The sequence below is a fragment of the Anopheles ziemanni genome, chromosome 3 (genome assembly GCF_943734765.1).
Source record: "Anopheles ziemanni chromosome 3, idAnoZiCoDA_A2_x.2, whole genome shotgun sequence".
Classification (NCBI taxonomy): Eukaryota; Metazoa; Arthropoda; class Insecta; order Diptera; family Culicidae; genus Anopheles; species Anopheles ziemanni.
Genome location: NC_080706.1, coordinates 58,067,029 through 58,086,003, shown reverse-complemented (window position 1 = coordinate 58,086,003; position 18,975 = coordinate 58,067,029). Strand labels below are relative to the sequence as shown.

Sequence of the window (18,975 nt, the reverse complement as noted above, 5' to 3'; positions counted from 1 at the left end):
ATGCTGGTGGATCATTCGTCGATACTAGAACGATGGACACGGCCAATACATCTGAACAGATGAAGCGTGGCGCGGTCGGATCGTTTGAGTTTCATATACGCTCAGTTCATTTATCTTACGAAAATTCCTGGTTGGGACGTTAGACGTGCTACGGTCGAAGCGACAATATCTTATCCTTAAAATGTGAAGCTGATTGGCTATAGTCTAAATGTTCAGCAAAATTATTTGATGTCGAGGCCATCACTTGCAAAGAAGAGTTGGATATGCTGTTCTACTATAAGGAACTCGTAGTATGGTCGTGTGGCGCAGTGGACGTAGGGGAGTATTGAAGATGGCAAATCTTCCATCTAGCGAATTGTGTGATGAAGGTTATCTGAAGCTAAACATCGAACACAAAAGTCACTCCCGTGCACTATGGAGCGAAAAGAGCAAATTGCCGGGATAAAATTCGGAATCAAATGTTTTGCAATTTTTTCATTGTAATATCGTGTAGTACTATTAAATTACACGAAATTATGATGTTTCTGACAATCCCGCCAGGTGGCGCTGCAAAAACCTCATCTTTTTGGACTTTTCTATGGGTGCATTAACTTTTCAATCTTTTTTTTTACATTGACTTAAAATTTTTTTTTAGTTTGTTATAAAACAAACTAAATTTACAAAAAAATTTCATTCAAAATATTGTTATCTGGAAAATAATTGATATTTAAAGCATCCAACGCGGACATAACTTCTGAACTATTCTGATGATTGCAATGCTATCCCTTCTGTACATTTTATTTCTACATTCTGCTGCTTCCTCTCCTAAGGATCCCAATGGAGCTGGGGCATTTACAATTATTTCATCTACATGCGCAAGAACTTTATGGACAGTAGAAGGCATTTTGTACCAATTGTAATGATGTATGTAAAACATGTATGTGTCTATGCAATATAGAGTAATAGTTTTTGGATTTAAAGGCTGTGAACAGGTGATGGCTATTAAAATATTTCGAAACCTTTCTATAAGTTCTGTTTCTATTTGCAAAATATCGCTCAATTTTTCAATGTTTGAAAAAGCCCTACGACAAACATTTCCCGTCGTACTATTTCCACCCATTTACCTTGGTTCATCTACTTTAACACCAAATTCCTTGTACATCTTTTCCAATACAATTTTTTTTTCGATCATTGTACATGTTTTTATAATTTTTAGTAACCTTCCGTTTTTTAAATTCAATTCTGTACGAAATGTGAGGCAAGCATTCGAAAAATCTCATCCAATAGTGCAGTGGAGATATTCCATAAGATAAATTCTCATGATTTGGAATAAATCCATTTTCTAAGTGCTCTACACTGTTCATTTCTGTTGGTTTTGCACCACATATACAACATGTTTGCATAGACAGAGTTTCGGTTAAATATGCCAAAATTTTTCCATCAATTAAACTCATGTAAAATGAATAGTTTACCGTCACTTAACTTGTTTCATTAAGCTGAATTGTATAAGGAACTAACCTGGTTATTTGGCTTTTGATTTCGTCTACTGTTTGTATAACTTTTTCTTTTGACTCTTTCGCAAACTCGATCACAATTGGCCTGCAAAACCTAACTCTTTGGGGCATCAAGTTTATCCAGATGATATCGTCACTAACGAACGAAAGACGGATAGGCGTTAATGCCGATACTAGTAAATCACTGTCTGATGCAGTTTTTTCTCCGGAACCATGAAACGGTTGATTGTAAATGCTGTGTCCACTAGATCCGTCAATGCCCCACGAGCACAATAATAAGACGCTTAGTGAATCACACAAAGCAGATGAAAGGTGCCGCAAGATTTCTGCTTTTTGTATTTCAATTATTCTACACGCAGTGTGATTAACCAACTCTTGTAGATTAACTTCAGCTTTTGTTTATGCAAATCATTATACTGTGATTTTGAGAAACTATTGTCTATAAAACATGCCAACGCTTCTTAGGCAGATACTAAAACATCACTTTTGGTTGTCATTGGCATAACACTTGAAGGATTTTTCAAAAACATGTCTATCATACTCATCACTCTTAACTGCTTTTCTTTAAAAGTTAACAACCTCACTGAGTATAATTCCTTTTCGAGATTGCCGTTGATATCTGTCTCTTTGGCCACACTTCGACGTTTATTCCGCACGCAGAGACCATTAAACTCTTTTTTTGGCCGTCCACGACTTTTGTTTTCCGTATAGCCACTAATGTCAAATGGTTTGTTCAACCAGATTTTCGAATCATTTTGTAATATTTTCGAGTTTCTAGAACATTTCTTCAATCTAGCCTTGAAACTTTTTTCCAGTATCATTAACTTATTAGTCACTTTCAATTTATCACACGGTTTGATGCTTACTTTACTTTCAATGAACTGTAACGCATACCCAATGGTTTCCTTGCAAGAAGCATTGTTTTTCAAAACGTTTATGATATCGTTGATTTTAAAGGAAACCAGATTATTAAATCAATCTCAAGCAGATTATTAACTTCAAAACTGTAAAAAGTTGTTTGTTCTCCAAGAAGCTCACTGACAATTGCTGTTTATGCAGTTAAAGGTAAAGCTTGAATGATGTTTTTATAAACAAACGATGGTTATATATGTATCTTTTCAAATGCATACCGCTATGGTATACCGTTCGAAGGTCAAAATTTTAACGTCTACCTTAGCTGTTACCGTATTGTTAGGGTATATTGTTTTCAAAAGCAAATATTATCAAATATTTGTGCCCACCCACAATTGACGGTGTTTAAAATTAGGGTAGAAAAAGAGTGACAGGTATATCTACCCAAAATTCATAGCTTTTACAGGTAAGGGTACAAACAGAACAAAGTGGTAGTGTAGGGTACATTATTCCGAGCAATTTTGGGTATAAAAAGATGGGTTTGTGAGCTGTAGAATAAGAAAAAGCATTCATTCAAAGCAAACCAAACCAAATTTCATTCTTTGCCATTGACTTGGCTTGTCTTTCTCCTTTAACGTGATGTTCAACCCTTTAGGTCGAGATCCAGCAGTTCTGTGCCTTTAGGTCGAGATCCAGCAGCCCGTCATACATAATGTTCCAGAGGCTTGGCCCCAGAATGGAGCCCTGTGGAACACCTGCAGTTATGGCCATGGACTCCTGGTCCCGCTCTGTGTCGTAGACTAGGCGACGCTTTCTGAGGTAACTCGCGAGGATCCTGCACAGGTACTCGGGAACGTTGTGCCTGCGCAGAGCTAAGCCGATCGCCTCCCAGCTGTTGAAAGCATTCTTCACGTCGATCGTGATGATTCCGCAGCAACGATCTCCAGCCCTCTTCCTGTCGTATGCTGCTCTCGCCTTCGCCACTACCGCCAGAATTGCCCGTCCACCGTAGATCTCCCCTTGCGGAAGCCAAACTGCCGATCAGAGAGCCCACCTTCGCACTCCGTGAAAGCGCTAAGGCGGCTCAAAATTATCCTTTCCAGCAGCTTACCGGTAGTGTCCAATAGCCCCAGAGGTCTGAATGAGGAAGGCCCTCTCACATCTTTCCCTGGCTTCGGCAGGAGAACCAGCTTCTGCCTCTTCCATATCGCGGAACTCTCCCGTATCAGCCTTCAGTGCCACATTTGGGATCCCGTCTTCTCCCGGAGCTTTCTCCAGCTTCATCAGCCTAACCGCGTCCAGCACCTCTTCGTTGGTCACAGGCACTACTACTTCCCCTGACAGCTCTCGGACTGATGGTGACGATGGGACCCGGGTCGAGGGGTCGTGCTGCGGGAACAGCTCCTCGATGATGCTACGAAGCCTAGTTGGGCATCTTTCCGGCGAGGATTGCTGCGCCTTCAGCTTGTCCATGACGACTCTGTACGCGTTACCCCACACGTTTCTCTCGGCTTCGCGACAGAGGTCAAGGAAGCAACGCCTCTTGCTGTCCTTAATCTCCCTTTTCAGGGCCGATCTGGCAACTTTATAGGCCAGCTTTAGTTCCTCCCGACGAGCTTCGGAGCGGGCTCTCAGCACCTTCCTGCGGGCCGTGGTGCACGCCGTCCATAGCTGCTTGATGGCTTGGTTCCACCAGTATTTCGGCCGATGCTTTGAGTTTGGTGACTTCCTCCTAGGCATTGTGGCATCACACGCGTCTGATAAGACGCTGACCAGTTTAGCGGCACTGGTTGGTGTGTTGCCAAAGCTACCTAGGCTTAGAGCCGCCAGGAAAGTGTCAGAGTGGAAGCACTGCGTCCTTCATCCTCCAGCGACTCCATATCCGTTTTCTGGTGGACCACGTGCATGCCCCACCGAGAAGCGAATGGCTTGGTGGTCACTGAGGGTATCGTCCTCCAGCACTCTCCAATCTGCTCCTGCTGCGAACCGCTGGCTGCAGAAGGTTACGTCTACCACCGATGATCTGCCATTCCGCCGGAAAGTGCTTGTCACGCCGTCGTTGAGCAGCTGAAGGTCCATCATCGCGAAGCATTCAGCAACACTCGTTCCTCGCTGACTTGTGGACTTGCTGCCCCACTCCACCGACCAAGCGTTGATGTCGCCCCCGACTATCACTGCCCTTCTTTCTGCCAACTCCAGCGACAGTGCGTTGAGGAGGTCCTCGAACCTTTCCAGCGACCAACTGGGGGGAGCGTAAACGCTGCAGCACACCACCGAATATATCATAGCAACGACAAACCCTTCTTGGTCACCTCAAATTACCTCCTGTATAGGGTGCCCATGGCGCAGCGGTAGCGCGAGGAAACACCACGCCACAGGCGTGGGATCGAGACTCGAGTCTGGCACCCTCCGGTATTACGAACGGCTGGCCACCGATCTATAATATACCGTCTTTCGGTCACCGAAAACTCTCCTCGGAGAGAGGTCTTGTCCCACTTGGGGATGTCGTGCCACATAAAAGAAAATAGGGTACCTACCCCCGGCCAGAATCGTTGCTCTTCCGGTCTTGTCCACGACCCAAGCTCCGTCCCCAACAGGCACCTGATACGGCTCAGAAAGTAGCGCCACGTCCACCTTCTCATCTACCATCGTCTGCCATAGTACCTGCTGAGCAACCTCGCAGTGGTTGAGGTTAAGCTGGATCATCTCCATGTGCTTAGCCATTACAGGCGCGCCTTACAGTCCGGTCCTCTCATGCGATGGTTGCGCCTATCTGCCGGGCATAGTACACATTTCGGCTCCTTGCTGCAACCCCCTGCTCGATGTCCAACTTCTCCACACCGCATGCAGGTGTTCGACCGGTCAGCCCCCTTGCAGTTCCACTGTTGATGACCAGTGTCTCAGCATTTAAAACACTCTTTTGGCCTTGCGACCAAGCGTAGTGGGCATACCGTCCAACCTACCCTAATCTTGCCAACGGCCAAGATTTTGACCGCAGTGCTAGATGCCACTTTGATGGTTGCCTTTTGCATTCATCCAAATGCCATCCGCATCTTCACTTGTAGCTGAGCCTCCTCGATGCCTACTTGGGTTTTTAGGGCCTCCACAATATCTTCGGCCGAAGTCACCTCATCAATGTTGCGACACTCGATGGTTTCTGATTGGCTTAGCATCTTTACCTGCCCAGCGTCCCCCACCGACTTTTGCAGCGCTTCCTGGCACTTAAGGTCCGACGCATGCACCCCTCTCTTCAGCTCAATGAGAAGCTCATTTTTATGGGTGCGCCTCACCCGGTACACGTTCTCCCCTAAGCTTTTCAGCTCAGGGTCGCACTTCACTCGACGCAAAATGTCCGCACGTCAGCATCATTGATGTTCCCACATGGAACTAGTATTGCCTTTCAGATGGAGCCTGTGACAACAGTCTAATGAACTTTTCTCTAGTTCTGATTCCTCGTTGCAACCGTTCGTTCTCTGTAGGAACATCAACAACGAAGTTCCGCTGTTGACCCAGGACAACCGCCTTGTTTGCTAGTATACGTTGCTCCAGTTGCTCAACGTTGTTGCGGAACTTGTCAACAGCAGAAATGAAATTATGCAAAATAGTACATGCCTTCAGAACGGGCCCCATCTGATCGCTCGTTAAATGAATGTTTTTTTAATGATATGAAATCTATTACTCATTATGCCGTACAACTGGCCGAGCCCGTGAAAGCCTTTGGTTAACTATTCGCATTTCTGGCGTAGTTTCTTTCTCAAACGGAACAAGAAGAGTATCCGACAGTGGGAACGCATTGTCCCCCACAATGACATATTTGGTAATGCCTTCTGATGTTTGCAAGTTGAAATTTGGTAAATGGTCCAACACGCTAGCTAAGTCACTGGTATCAAAAATCCAACTAACCTCCATCCCCCCTGGAGCCCCAGTGTCTGAGTATAAAACCTCACAGTCTGCATTGGCTAATACCAGCCTAGTAACACTGGAAAATTGTTCGTAGTTTGTAAAATGCTCTTCTTCTTTCGTTGGGGGTCGCACATGGCCATGCATCTCGTCTATAGCTCCAATGCAAAACTGAAAACCCCAGTTTTCTTTAAAGCCGTTTGCCAAACCACTCCTCGTGGCTGCTAGGAATATGAAAAAAGTACGTTTATATTATATCGACGAATATGGCCTAAACTAAACGTTCACACATTTAAAATTTATACTTACTCGCATACATGTTGGACCTAGAGCCTCATCAGTAGCTTTGCAAGTATCGTTGATTATGTGTCTTAGATTTGCTTTTGAACGACAAGCAACTGACAACTCAGCGATCGTCTGACCAGTTATGAGGTAGCGCATTGTGGCTACTAGATGTTCGGCCGTTGTAACCGGCTTCCCGTAGGACATTCTCTTTTTGATGAAAGGGCAGCATACTCGACACATTAGGCTGAATACCGCTGGAGATATTTTGATGAAGTCTCTGAATGCTGGAACATTTTTAGCGACTAACTGCAGGTATCGCATGTGCGAATACTGTTCTCTATGCTCGTATACAGCTTTGTATTCCTAGATGGAAAAACAGATAATATAAAACATATAAGATTTACTTATTTAATCGACTTGAAACTAGGATCAGTTATAAGAATATGTCATTATCATTGAAAATCTTATGGTACGAATCTGTAAAACGGAGAGGCAGTCGTGGACGAACCTCAATAAAGAACAGGCGTGCGTACTAAAGAGATTAATGTATTCTATGAGACATACAAGCGTGAAATCAAAAAAGCAATACATTTTACCGTGGAATCTTTAACGTGGAAAATTACAGCATCCAGCTAATATGCAAACAGCATGTTGCGATAGGGCCTCTCTACACATAGCGCAAAGTTCTAACACTCTGGAGCTTTTCGATGAATTATCTATAAGCATCCAATCAAAGCAATCTATTTTTAGATACTCTAAATCACCATGCACATTTTTAAATGAAACGATAAGAGTTTAAGGGCCATATAAATTATCAGAAATCGCGCCACAGGGTTACTCATTTTGGGCTCAACATACAAATCCTGTAGAACAGAGGTGTCCTGTATGACGATTCCGCATTGAGTAACACTGGGAAATTGTTCGTAGTTTATTAGGTGCTCTTTTTCTACCTTTGGGGGTTGCACACGGACATGCTTCCCGTCTATAGCTCCAATGCAAAACTGAAAACCCTAGTTTTCTTTAAAGCCGTTTGCTGCATCACTCCACTCCTCGTGGCTGCTAGGAATCTGAAAAAAGTACGTTTATATTATATCGACGAATATGGCCGACACTAACGTCCACACATTTAAAATTCATACTTACTCGCATACATGTCGGACCAAGAGCCTCATCAGTAGCTTTGCAAGTATCGTTGATTATGTGTCAGTTATGAGGTAGTACATTGTGGCTACTAGATGTTCGGCCGTTGTAACCGGCTTCCCGTAGGACATTCTTTTTTTTTATGAAAGGGCAGCATACTCGACACATTAGGCTGAATACCGCTGGAGACATTTTGATGAAGTCTCTGAATGCTGGAACATTTTTAGCGACTAACTGCAGGTATCGCATGTGCAAATACTGTTCTCTATGCCCGTATACAGCTTTGTATTCCTAGATGGAAAAACAGATAATATAACACATATAAGATTTACTTATTTAATCGACTTGAAATTAGGATCAGTTATAAGAATATGTCATTATCATTGAAAATCTTATGGTACGAATCTGTAAAACGGAGAGGCAGTCGTGGACGAACCTCAATAAAGAACAGGCGTGCGTACTAAAGAGATTAATGTATTCTATGAGACATACAAGCGTGAAATCAAAAGAGCAATACATTTTACCGTGGAATCTTTAACGTGGAAAATTACAGCATCCAGCTAATATGCAAACAGCATGTTGCGATAGGGCCTCTCTACACATAGCGCAAAGTTCTAACACTCTGGAGCTTTTCGATGAATTATCTATAAGCATCCAATCAAAGCAATCTATTTTTAGATACTCTAAATCACCATGCACATTTTTAAATGAAACGATAAGAGTTTAAGGGCCATATAAATTATCAGAAATCGCGCCACACTCATTTTGGGCTCAACATACAAATCCTGTAGAACAGAGGTGTCCTGTATGACGATTCCGCATTGAGTAACACTGGGAAATTGTTCGTAGTTTATTAGGTGCTCTTTTTCTACCTTTGGGGGTTGCACACGGACATGCTTCCCGTCTATAGCTCCAATGCAAAACTGAAAACCCTAGTTTTCTTTAAAGCCGTTTGCTGCATCACTCCACTCCTCGTGGCTGCTAGGAATCTGAAAAAAGTACGTTTATATTATATCGACGAATATGGCCGACACTAACGTCCACACATTTAAAATTCATACTTACTCGCATACATGTCGGACCAAGAGCCTCATCAGTAGCTTTGCAAGTATCGTTGATTATGTGTCAGTTATGAGGTAGTACATTGTGGCTACTAGATGTTCGGCCGTTGTAACCGGCTTCCCGTAGGACATTCTTTTTTTTTTATGAAAGAGCAGCATACTCGACACATTAGGCTGAATACCGCTGGAGACATTTTGATGAAGTCTCTGAATGCTGGAACATTTTTAGCGGCTAACTGCAGGTATCGCATGTGCAAATACTGTTCTCTATGCCCGTATACAGCTTTGTATTCCTAGATGGAAAAACAGATAATATAACACATATAAGATTTACTTATTTAATCGTTATAAGTTATGTCATTATCATTGAAAATCTTATGGTACGAATCTGTAAAACGGAGAGGCAGTCGTGGACGAACCTCAATAAAGAACAGGCGTGCGTACTAAAGAGATTAATGTATTCTATGAGACATACAAGCGTGAAATCAAAAGAGCAATACATTTTACCGTGGAATCTTTAACGTGGAAAATTACAGCATCCAGCTAATATGCAAACAGCATGTTGCGATAGGGCCTCTCTACACATAGCGCAAAGTTCTAACACTCTGGAGCTTTTCGATGAATTATCTATAAGCATCCAAAGCAATCTATTTTTAGATACTCTAAATCACAATGCACATTTTTAAATGAAACGATAAGAGTTTAAGGGCCATATAAATTATCAGAAATCGCGCCACAGGGTTACTTATTTTGGGCTCAACATACAAATCCTGTAGATCACAGGTCTCCTGTGTGACGATTCCGCATTGAGTAACACTGGGAAATTGTTCGTAGTTTATTGTTATTTTATTTTAAAATTGTTTGCCCTGTAGGCTATACAAAGTCCATAACTTAAACCTAACAGAGAGAACATGAGAGCACAGGTGACGAGGATTAGGAAATGGAGGACAAGAGACGAGAACGAAAACTGACAGAGGATATGTTGTGGTCAAACAAGTGACCAACGGCGTTGAAGTCAGACAGTGCACGCAGCCAAGGGTGAGCGAACAGAGACCGGGTAGTCGGGATGTGGAGTGGAGGGCGGACACGCAGCCTGTATGATGGGACGTAGAAAGGGATGGCTGCAAGAAGGGTAGAAGAGTCAATGTTGCCATTGAGGATGTTGGCGATCAACAAAGAGCGTGCATGACTGTGACGGTCCTTCACGCTAACCAGCCCCAGCAGACGGCACCGGACCGGATAGGGAGGCAGGGTGGCAGAGGGGTCATTCAAGAATCGCCGGACGGCAAGACGCGTGAATTTCCTCTGCACCCCCTTCAGTCTATCCATCGCGGTGACGCCGGCAGGTGACCAGATAACGCTCACATAATCAATGATGGGTCGTACCCAGCAACAGTACAGTGCCTTCAGGCATAGGGGGTCACGAATCTTCGACGCCATGCGGCTGATGAGTCCCAGCAGCTTACTAGCGCGTTCGACGACTGAGTCTAGGTGGGCCCTGAAAGTCAGCCGATCGTCCAACCATACTCCAAGGTCCCTGACAACAGTCACGCGCGGGAGCGGCAGGCCGCTAAGACGGTAGTTGTGTAACAGTTTGTCGGGAGAACGACCAAACGAGATTACACAACATTTATCAACGCAAAGGACAAGACCGTTCGCCACACACCAAGCCGAGAAAGCGTCCGCAAAGTTCTGCAAGACGAGAGGATCATTTGACGAGGACACAGGAAGGTAAAACTTGACATCATCGGCGTACATCAGACAGCCCTCCGGGGGGAGGGTGCAGACGCAGTCAGAGATGAAAAGCGAGAAAAGGAGGGGACTCAGGACGCTCCCCTGAGGTACACCGGATTGGCCGATGAGCGGATCGGAGAGGGACCCCTCTACCCTGACCCTATAAGTCCGATCCGTAAGGAAGGACTGGAGCCAGTGCAGAAGCGCACCCCCGAAACCCATCCGCTCGAGTTTGGCCAAAAGTAACTAGTAAGACAAGCAGTCAAATGCTGCCTTAAAGTCGGTGTAGATAACATCGACCTGCCCACCAGCCACCATGTTCGGGTACAGATCGAGTACTAAAGACATCAGGTTGGTAACGGTGGAGCGTTTGGACTTGAATCCATACTGAGAGGATGGGATAATGGTGTGTACAAGAGGAGATATGGCAGAGTGGATGATAGATTCGAGGACTTTTGAGACTGCACAAAGGAGGGAGATGCCTCGATAGTTGGAAGCGGATGAGCAACTTCCTCTCTTATGTACCGGGACCAGCCAAGCTGACGCCCACAAGGCGGGGAAGCTCCCATCCCTGAGCGATCGAGCGAACAACCGAGCAAGGACAGGGGCGAACGCCTCCTTGGCCTGGATCAGCACAGAGGAAGGAATGCCATCGGGACCAGGGGAATAGGAGCATTTCAGCTGGCTGAGTGCGGCGATTACGGTGGGTACGTCAATGGCTACGGAGTCGATGCTGACTACATCGCGCGGGACATTCGCCATCCCCGACGAGAGAGACGCCGTAGAATGAGCTGGGTCGACAAAAAGACCGGCAAAATACTCAGCAAACAAGTTGCTGATCGCCTGTGGAGAGGATGCCGAGCGATTGCCCAGGGACATGGTGGAAGGGATACGGGATTGGCCTCTGCGCTGATTGACAAACCGCCAGAACGACCGAGGGTTGGTGTAAAGTCTCCCTGGGATGCGCCAGATGTGGGTCCTAAGCCGCACGCGGTTATAACTGCGATAGGCGGACGCGGCGTATTTAAATACGCGCAGATGGTACTGGGATCGGGAGATGCGGTACGCGCGGAGCGTTCGCTTAAAGTCGGACTTGAGCGCGCGAAGATGACCGTCGGACCACAACGGGAGGGGAGGGGGGTAAAGGACGGGACAACAGGAGGAGCTTACTTTCACCAAAGCGTGCATCTCATTGGTGAGCGGAGGAATGATGGCTTCCTTCAACGACTCAACTAGTGCACCAAGCGCAGAATGGAAACCTGCCTGCAATCCGATCTCCTTCAGAGCCTTACTGCGGGGGTTGGAGAGGGCTTTCGTGCATCCCGGGCAGCTCCAGTGCAGGTTTGTGAGTTGCTTGACACTAGCCAGGATGGAATCCGAAATCTTGGTGCAGGCGTCGTGAAACCAAGCGTCACAGATGGCGCACTGCGTCTCTTCGGGGCCCGGCGTAAGGTCGCCAGCGCAAGCAAAACACAGACGCCATAGTTAAGCGGGGCGTATGAAGCGGGTCGGGGAAAACTACAGATCGCGGGATGTGATGGAAAACAGCGGCGATCGAAGCGGTAAGCTCAACCAGACGAAACGGCAAAACAGCACCACGGTTTGTATAAACTTAAATACCAAATTTGAACGAAAAGCGCGAAGTTTAACACGAATAATCTGTCTGTTTTAGAGGAGCTGAACGAAAACACGACTGGAGCCGACAAATGACAGCACAATGATTACTGTCCTCTTATAAGGACAAGGAACACGCGAGAACATTAAGGTCAATCACACGATCGTTGTTTCCAATGATGTGGATGACGCAGTTGGCGAAATGATAAAGTACCGTGAGGCGCGTGCTGGGACTCATTCCGGAGAGTACTGGCCATTGAGACACATTGTGAGTCACATTTCGCAGCAGGTCCCAGGCCGCGGTGACTCTTGGACACAGGGACAGTCTTCCATTCGACTCCAGGTGTGGGGGACACCTTTGGCTCCGGTAGGCAATTAACCAGTAACCGACGTAGCGATGGGGCGTCAGAGAAACGTACGCTAGCTGCTGCAGCACGATCCTGAGGCATGGATAGTTGGACGGAGCATTCACCCAATCCGGGGGGTTTCCAGCGCTCAAGATGTGCCGCTCCCCCAGCCGCGGGCAACTTGCTTCGGTGACGTATCTGTTCGTGATGAAAGTCGGGTATGAGTAGCCCCAGTCCTCCGCGCCGAGGGAAAAAGGGGACCCATCGGATGAGACACCTTCGCTATGTCCAGCGCTCGAGCGCCACGTCCCAGTTGTGTGACATTGCCTCGCGTATGTTGTTGGAGAACATAATACCGAGGAGTCGGAGCCTCTCCTCGTTGCGAAGCCACGGGACTCTGATTAGATTAACTGTAGATCCTATATCCAACGCGATACACTTTGCGACATTTAGCCGCCCTCCGGACACGACACCAAGCGCATTGAAGACTCCTCTCACGCTTTCGATATTTTGGGATGAGCTAGTCGCCACCGAGTGAGACGTAGTCCGCGTATGCTACTACCAGGTCGTCCTGGCCGCAGGAAACCCTTTCCAGTCTGGATATGGGGGGTTGCATGTATATGGTGAAAAGGTGCATCGATAGAGGGTCACCCAGTCGTACCGAGCGTTGGATGGGAAAAGGAGGGGAAATGTTACCGTTTATGAGAGTCTTTGAGGATTGATTTGATCTGTTTCCAATCGTCTGCAGCAGTTCAATCAGCCCCGAATGAAAACCCATCGAAGTCATTGTGCTCATCAAGAAGTCTCTCCTCACCCGATCAAAGGTGTGAGAAAGGTCAAAAGAGACTAGTTTACCACGAATATTCCTCCTCAAATCGAGTATTCTCTCCTTCACAGAGAGTACAGCCTGGAATATGTTCTGAGGTTTGTTTCAGCATTTTTGTGCCTTCGAAATCGTCGGCGTCGTCTCGAGGATACCCTCGCAGCTTCAGAATTCTCGACAGAAGCTTGTAGTCTGTGTTCAGGAGAGATATATGGCGAAAAGAGGACAACGCTGAGCTACCTCCTCGCTTCTCCACCGGGACAATAACCCCGTCCAAGAAGGCCCCCGGTATGTTACCGTTCAAGGCTTCGTTCAAGATGGTTGTGAGTTCCCTCTCAATCACCCCAAATGCCTTTTGGTAAAATTCGATTGGTATTCCATCCGGGCCAGGGGATCTTTGTTTTTTTGATTTATTGACAGCATGCTTTATTTCCGTCGTGGAAATCTCTATCATGCGTCGTTGTTTTTGTCGCAATCCACTGGGATGGAGCGTGTATGAGAATAGTATGTATTCCCTGTCCTCGACTACTCTACCCTCTTCTGTCGTTATACGGTCTATTACGGTTCGTCTCTTTCTTCGTTCGGCAGGCTGGAAGGTTGAGACGTTTTCACCACAAACGCGTGTCTCATTTATGCGCGAGTTAACGTTCCTGGATTTCGGGGGTGAAATCAATCACGACCAGGTTCTTTGAGTTCTGCGTCTTTACGACGTTTATTATTCGACTGATGTACTGAGAGTGCCGTCGCTTACAATTTATGTCCTATTTATAAGTTACATTCTATCGGGAACGGAGTAACGAGGGAAAAGGAAGGGTTCATCTTCAGGTACACTGCTATGTGTCTTGGGTGCCGGATGCATCTCAGGTATTCTTGTAGGCAGGATATTCCAATACCCAAGTGTCTGGAGCCGTGTCGCCTGGACGGTGCAGGATGGCGACGGTGACAGGTAACCATCCCGTGCTGGAATAACCCGAGCGTCCGGAACCATGTCGCCTAGCCGGTGTAGGATGGCGACGGTGACGGGTAGCCGTCCTGTAGCCCGTGCTGGAATAACCCGTGCGTCTGGAGCCGTGTTGGGTAGTCGGTGAAGGATGGCGACGGTGGTAGGTAGCCGTCCTATAACTTGCCCCCCTCTAAAATTTGAGGCTCCGTACGAAAAAGTTCCATCATTGTCAGCGGCTGGTGAGATGAACTCTTGGATTCGCTGGACGCTGGCGATGTTGGCTGTACTTGATGAGTGTTGACGATCAATTCGGTTTTCTTGTTGTTCCGAATCCAAATCAGGTAGCATACTGACATGATGATGATGCACAGAAGTGGCGTACCTATTAGGCTTGGAAGCGACCATGTCGTCCATGTGATGCTGTCTGTCTCCAGCCGTATCTGCTTCATCTCGCTGCGTAGCTCGAGATGTAGGGAGTGAAGATGTTCTAGGCTCAGGTTTAACATCTTCTTCTGTGGCTCGATGTGTACGCCGTAGATTGGCAAGTTCAATGGCGATCCCGGGAACTCCGTACGATTAGTTGAAATTCTCTCTCCATTGTAATAAACGTCGCACGACGTGTAAGAGACGAGAAATGATCCAGTTAGGTTCCTCCTTTCAATTCCACATGTGGAGTCCAGTATGAAATCAACGGCCGAGTTGATTAGGATGTGTGTAGCATCTAAGTTGATTAACTCTTTTTCGGCGGTATCGACGAAGAAATTACATGCTGGATTCCCGCCGTAAATGATTTTTGGCACACATGACAAGTTGTCTTCCTCTAGGTCTTCCGTCTTATAAATCGTTTTTTCCAATGTTGTTACCATGAATGCTTTCTTACCGGAGGATAGGTAGAGGGAGTGTGGAACATGTATTTTCTTATCTCTATTCGTAACCGCATAAACTTGAATTTTTTTGTATGATTCTATGCTTAGCTTCGGACTGCTAATTATGAACAGAATTTCGTTATTATCCGTCGCTATCTTCGTGTTTGTAAATGAAAGCGCCTCGGTTGTAGTATGAATAGTTAGATTCTGTTTTCGTACGTCTCTTACAATCATATCCATTTCTTTTCTATTCAAAATACGAGGGTTTGTTACTCCCAACTTCGCTAAGACAATGCTATCTGTAATTAAACTTAATTTTTCGGACAGGATTTTTAAATTTAACAGAATATTTAGAGAGAAAAATTCTACTGAGGTATCTCTAGTGGATCTCAACGTGACTCGAATACGATCTAAGGTGTCCGTTAGCTGCTGTGAGAGGTCCTTATTAATTTTAACTTGTGCATTGTTATTGTCTATGAGTTCATTGATGGAAGAATTTATTAATCTTAAGTCATTCGCATCCGGTGTACCTGCTATAAATTTCCATACCGTACCTAGTGTTTCCCATCTTTTAGTTCTTCGTATAGGGAACGTGTTTTTTAACATTTCGTACGCGTTCGTAAATTCTTCTTCGATAATCGTTGTGAATTGTGTTTCAATTAGGGAACTAAATTCCATAGCTAGTATTTTTATTTCGCGTTGAATGCCTGACACATTAAAGTGATGAATATAAAAGTTGTTACCCACTTCAATTCTTGCTTCACCTCTATCAAACGCTATCAACGGTACATTGTCTAAACTTGCTATACTTATGTTCTGTCCGTTGCCGCTAGGCAGGATCCTGCGAAAAAAAATAATTAAACCTTTTTAATTTTAATATCATTCTTGTGTACTCTTCTTCCTTGCTTTGTTGTAACCGTGGTTCTATTTATCCTATCAATATCAATTTTCTTATACGGTTTCGCATGTTTTAATCTTCTTTTCGTTTTCACATAAGCCATCGCTTGGTCTGGTATAATAGATTCTTTTTTATCCCTATTGTAATATTCCACATCTTTTTCTTGTTTTATCTTAATGTTCTCTAAAACTTTTTCTAATATTTTAGGAGTATTATTTGTTGGTGTTATAATTTCAAATGGTGTAAACTTCGTGCAAGAATGAATTGAACTGTTATATTTGAATAACGCTAGCTCCATGATTTCGATTGTAGTTATGCTTGGATTCTCGGATTTTGTGATCCGATAAATCTCCAAAAGGGTTGAATGGAATCGCTCAACAATGCCATTCATCTCACTTCTGCCTGTTGCTGTTACATAAGATTCTATATTGTAAATGTTTAACAGGTTTGTCATTTCCCCAGAATTAAATGATTTTTCGCCGTCCATTACCAACATCTTGGGTGGTTTTATTTTCAGTATCATGTCTTTCAAAGCGGGAATGATATCCACTGTGGCTCTTGATTCTATTTTCCTTGCCTGAGCATACTTTGAAAATTTATCTATGCACGTGAGGAAGTAGTGATTCTCTAAGAAAAGAATGTCTATGTGCATTATTTCTAAAGGTTCCTTGGGTAAAGGGGTTTTTTGAATTGGTTGTTTTAAAGGGTTTCTGTCATATTTACATTCATTACATAAGCGACAGTTCTTTATAAATTGTTTCACTTTACTAGTAATTTGGGGAAAGTAAAATTTCCTTAAAATTTTTGCTTTGTTTTCCTCCAATCCGCGATGGGCTTTATTATGTTCATCGTTTATAATATCCATCTGTCCGGTACTAGATTCTACATCCTCTAGTATTCTTTGAGTGAAACGTATTTTCAAAATATTTTGTTGGCTGAAGTTTTTCTTGTATACTTCCTGTATTTTACCCATTAAGGATTCTGAAGTGAACAATCCGTTCAACTTCGATGGATCAAAATGTTCTTTTAATAGTTTAAGTATATTTTCTTCATTTGTGTTTTGTATTTTTACTGATATCCGTTTAAAATTTGGGAATGGGTGAGATATTTCTACCTTATCTTGTCCTTCTTTTAAAATGACTTGGTGTCTAAAGGCATTTAAAGGAGCCTCTGTTGAAGGAATATAAAAGGTATCGCTCTCTTCTGCAGAATGTTGCGTAGCAGTCATTGAATATACTGCTCGACTTAAGGCATCTGCAACAACGTTCGTTTTTCCAGGCTTATATATTAATTCGTAATCGTGCTCTTCTAAGAAAGCTTTCCATCTTTTCAATTTCGAATTGCAGTTTTTCTCTGATAACTTATATACAAGTGGTTGATGATCTGTTAGAATTTTGAATTTTGCTCCATACAGATAGTTTTGCAAAGACTTGATTGCCCAAACTATGGCTAGCATTTCTTTTTCTGGGACTGAGTATGACTCTTCTGTCTTAGTAAGGGTGCGAGATGCAAAGTGGATTGGTTTATCCTTCCCAATCTCACCTTGTGATAAAACTGCACCAAGAGCATAATTTGAAGCATCTGTGGTCAGTATGAATGGTTTGGTATAATCTGGGTGAGTCAAAACATCGGACGACGTGAGAATAGCTTTAATTTTCTTAAAACATTCCAGTTGTTCTGAATTCATTGTTATTTTCTTCTTTTTCGAAGATTTGCTTTCACCTCTTAAAATTTTTGTTAACGGTTTTATCCGTTTAGAAAAATCCTTGATAAACCTTCTATAGTAGTTTGCTAACCCTAAAAACTTTCTTAATTCTTCGAGTGTTGATGGCTGAGGATAATCCTTGATTCTTTCTACCTTCTTTGGATTGGGCTTTACGCCTTCTTTTCCAATAATGTGTCCGAGGTATTCGACTTCTTCGTGCAAGAACTCAGACTTGTCTAACTGAATTTTCAAGTTAGCAGCATTTAATGTAGTGAGAATCTTGTCAAGGTTTTGCATATGTTCCTCAAATGTTTTGCTAAAGACGATCACATCATCCATATAAATGTAGCAAATTTTTCCTATATATTCTCGAAGAACATCATCAATTACTCGCTGAAAGATGGCGGGTGAATTTTTGAATCCAAATGGCATTCTCAAAAACTCATATTTGCCATGATTGACGGAAAACGCAGTTTTTTCAATATCTGCCTCTTTCATTTTTATCTGATGAAATCCTGAGGCAAGATCGAGGGTAGAAAAATATTTTTGCCCATTGAGTTGTTCCAGAACATAATTAATAGGAGGTATTGGGTATTTATCACTAATGGTCTTATCGTTTAATTTTTTATAGTCTACGACCATCCTAAACTTTTGTATTCCTGACGCATCTTCTTTTTTATCGACAATTAAAATGGGAGAGGACCATGCCGATCTCGATGGCCTTATAATTCCGTTATCCAAAAGTGCCTTTACTTGTCTATTTATTTCTTCTGTGTATTCTGCCTTTTGTGGGTAAAATTTTTGGTACACAGGTATATTATCAACAGTGTTGATAGAACATTCAACATTCGTGGCACACGTTAACTTTTCATTTGGCTCATAAAATACGTTTTTATTTTTCAGCAGTACTCCATTCAGTATCTGTTTTTTGTTGATGTTTAAATGATCCAAACGAAATTCTATAGGATTGCTATCTTCGTGGGCAGCATATGATTGAAAAGGTATTATAAATGGTTTGCCCTGATCGGTCATAATTGTTAGAGTATTAGCTGAAAAGCAGATACTAGCGTTCAGAGTTTTTAAAACGTTTGTGCCGATTATACCGCAGAAAAATGGATGAAAGTCTTTCACCAAAAATTGAAATTTCGTCATTGATTTTGGCTCAAAAAATGCATAATCAATGGCTGCTGACACATTGAATTTACCATTGGCACTTTTAATATTATCCATAACAATGTCATATGGTTTTATGTTTTTAGCTCGAAATGCAAATTCTGATGATATTAAATTAATATTAGATCCACTATCTATTAA

General features: G+C 43.7%; 2 protein-coding genes across 2 annotated transcripts in view; both read right to left on the bottom strand.

Annotated features, from left to right (window-relative positions):
* Positions 1 to 2,996: 2,996 nt before the first annotated feature.
* On the bottom strand, positions 2,997 to 5,069 carry LOC131285095 (uncharacterized). Its single transcript, XM_058313953.1, has 3 exons — positions 4,883 to 5,069; positions 3,506 to 4,156; positions 2,997 to 3,364 (listed from the first exon to the last, which is right to left on the bottom strand). The coding sequence occupies exons 1-3, from the start codon at positions 5,067 to 5,069 to the stop codon at positions 2,997 to 2,999; spliced, it is 1,206 nt and encodes a 401-aa protein (XP_058169936.1).
* Positions 5,070 to 10,711: 5,642 nt separating this feature from the next.
* LOC131285094 (uncharacterized) overlaps positions 10,712 to 18,975 on the bottom strand; it is a 38,893-nt gene continuing 30,629 nt past the window's right edge. Inside the window, exons 2-4 of the mRNA XM_058313951.1 lie at positions 14,723 to 15,899; positions 14,480 to 14,653; positions 10,712 to 10,852 (exon numbers count right to left, since the gene is read on the bottom strand). Of these exons, the coding sequence (XP_058169934.1) occupies positions 10,712 to 10,852; positions 14,480 to 14,653; positions 14,723 to 15,899 (1,492 nt within the window). The remainder of the gene's footprint in view (positions 10,853 to 14,479; positions 14,654 to 14,722; positions 15,900 to 18,975) is intronic.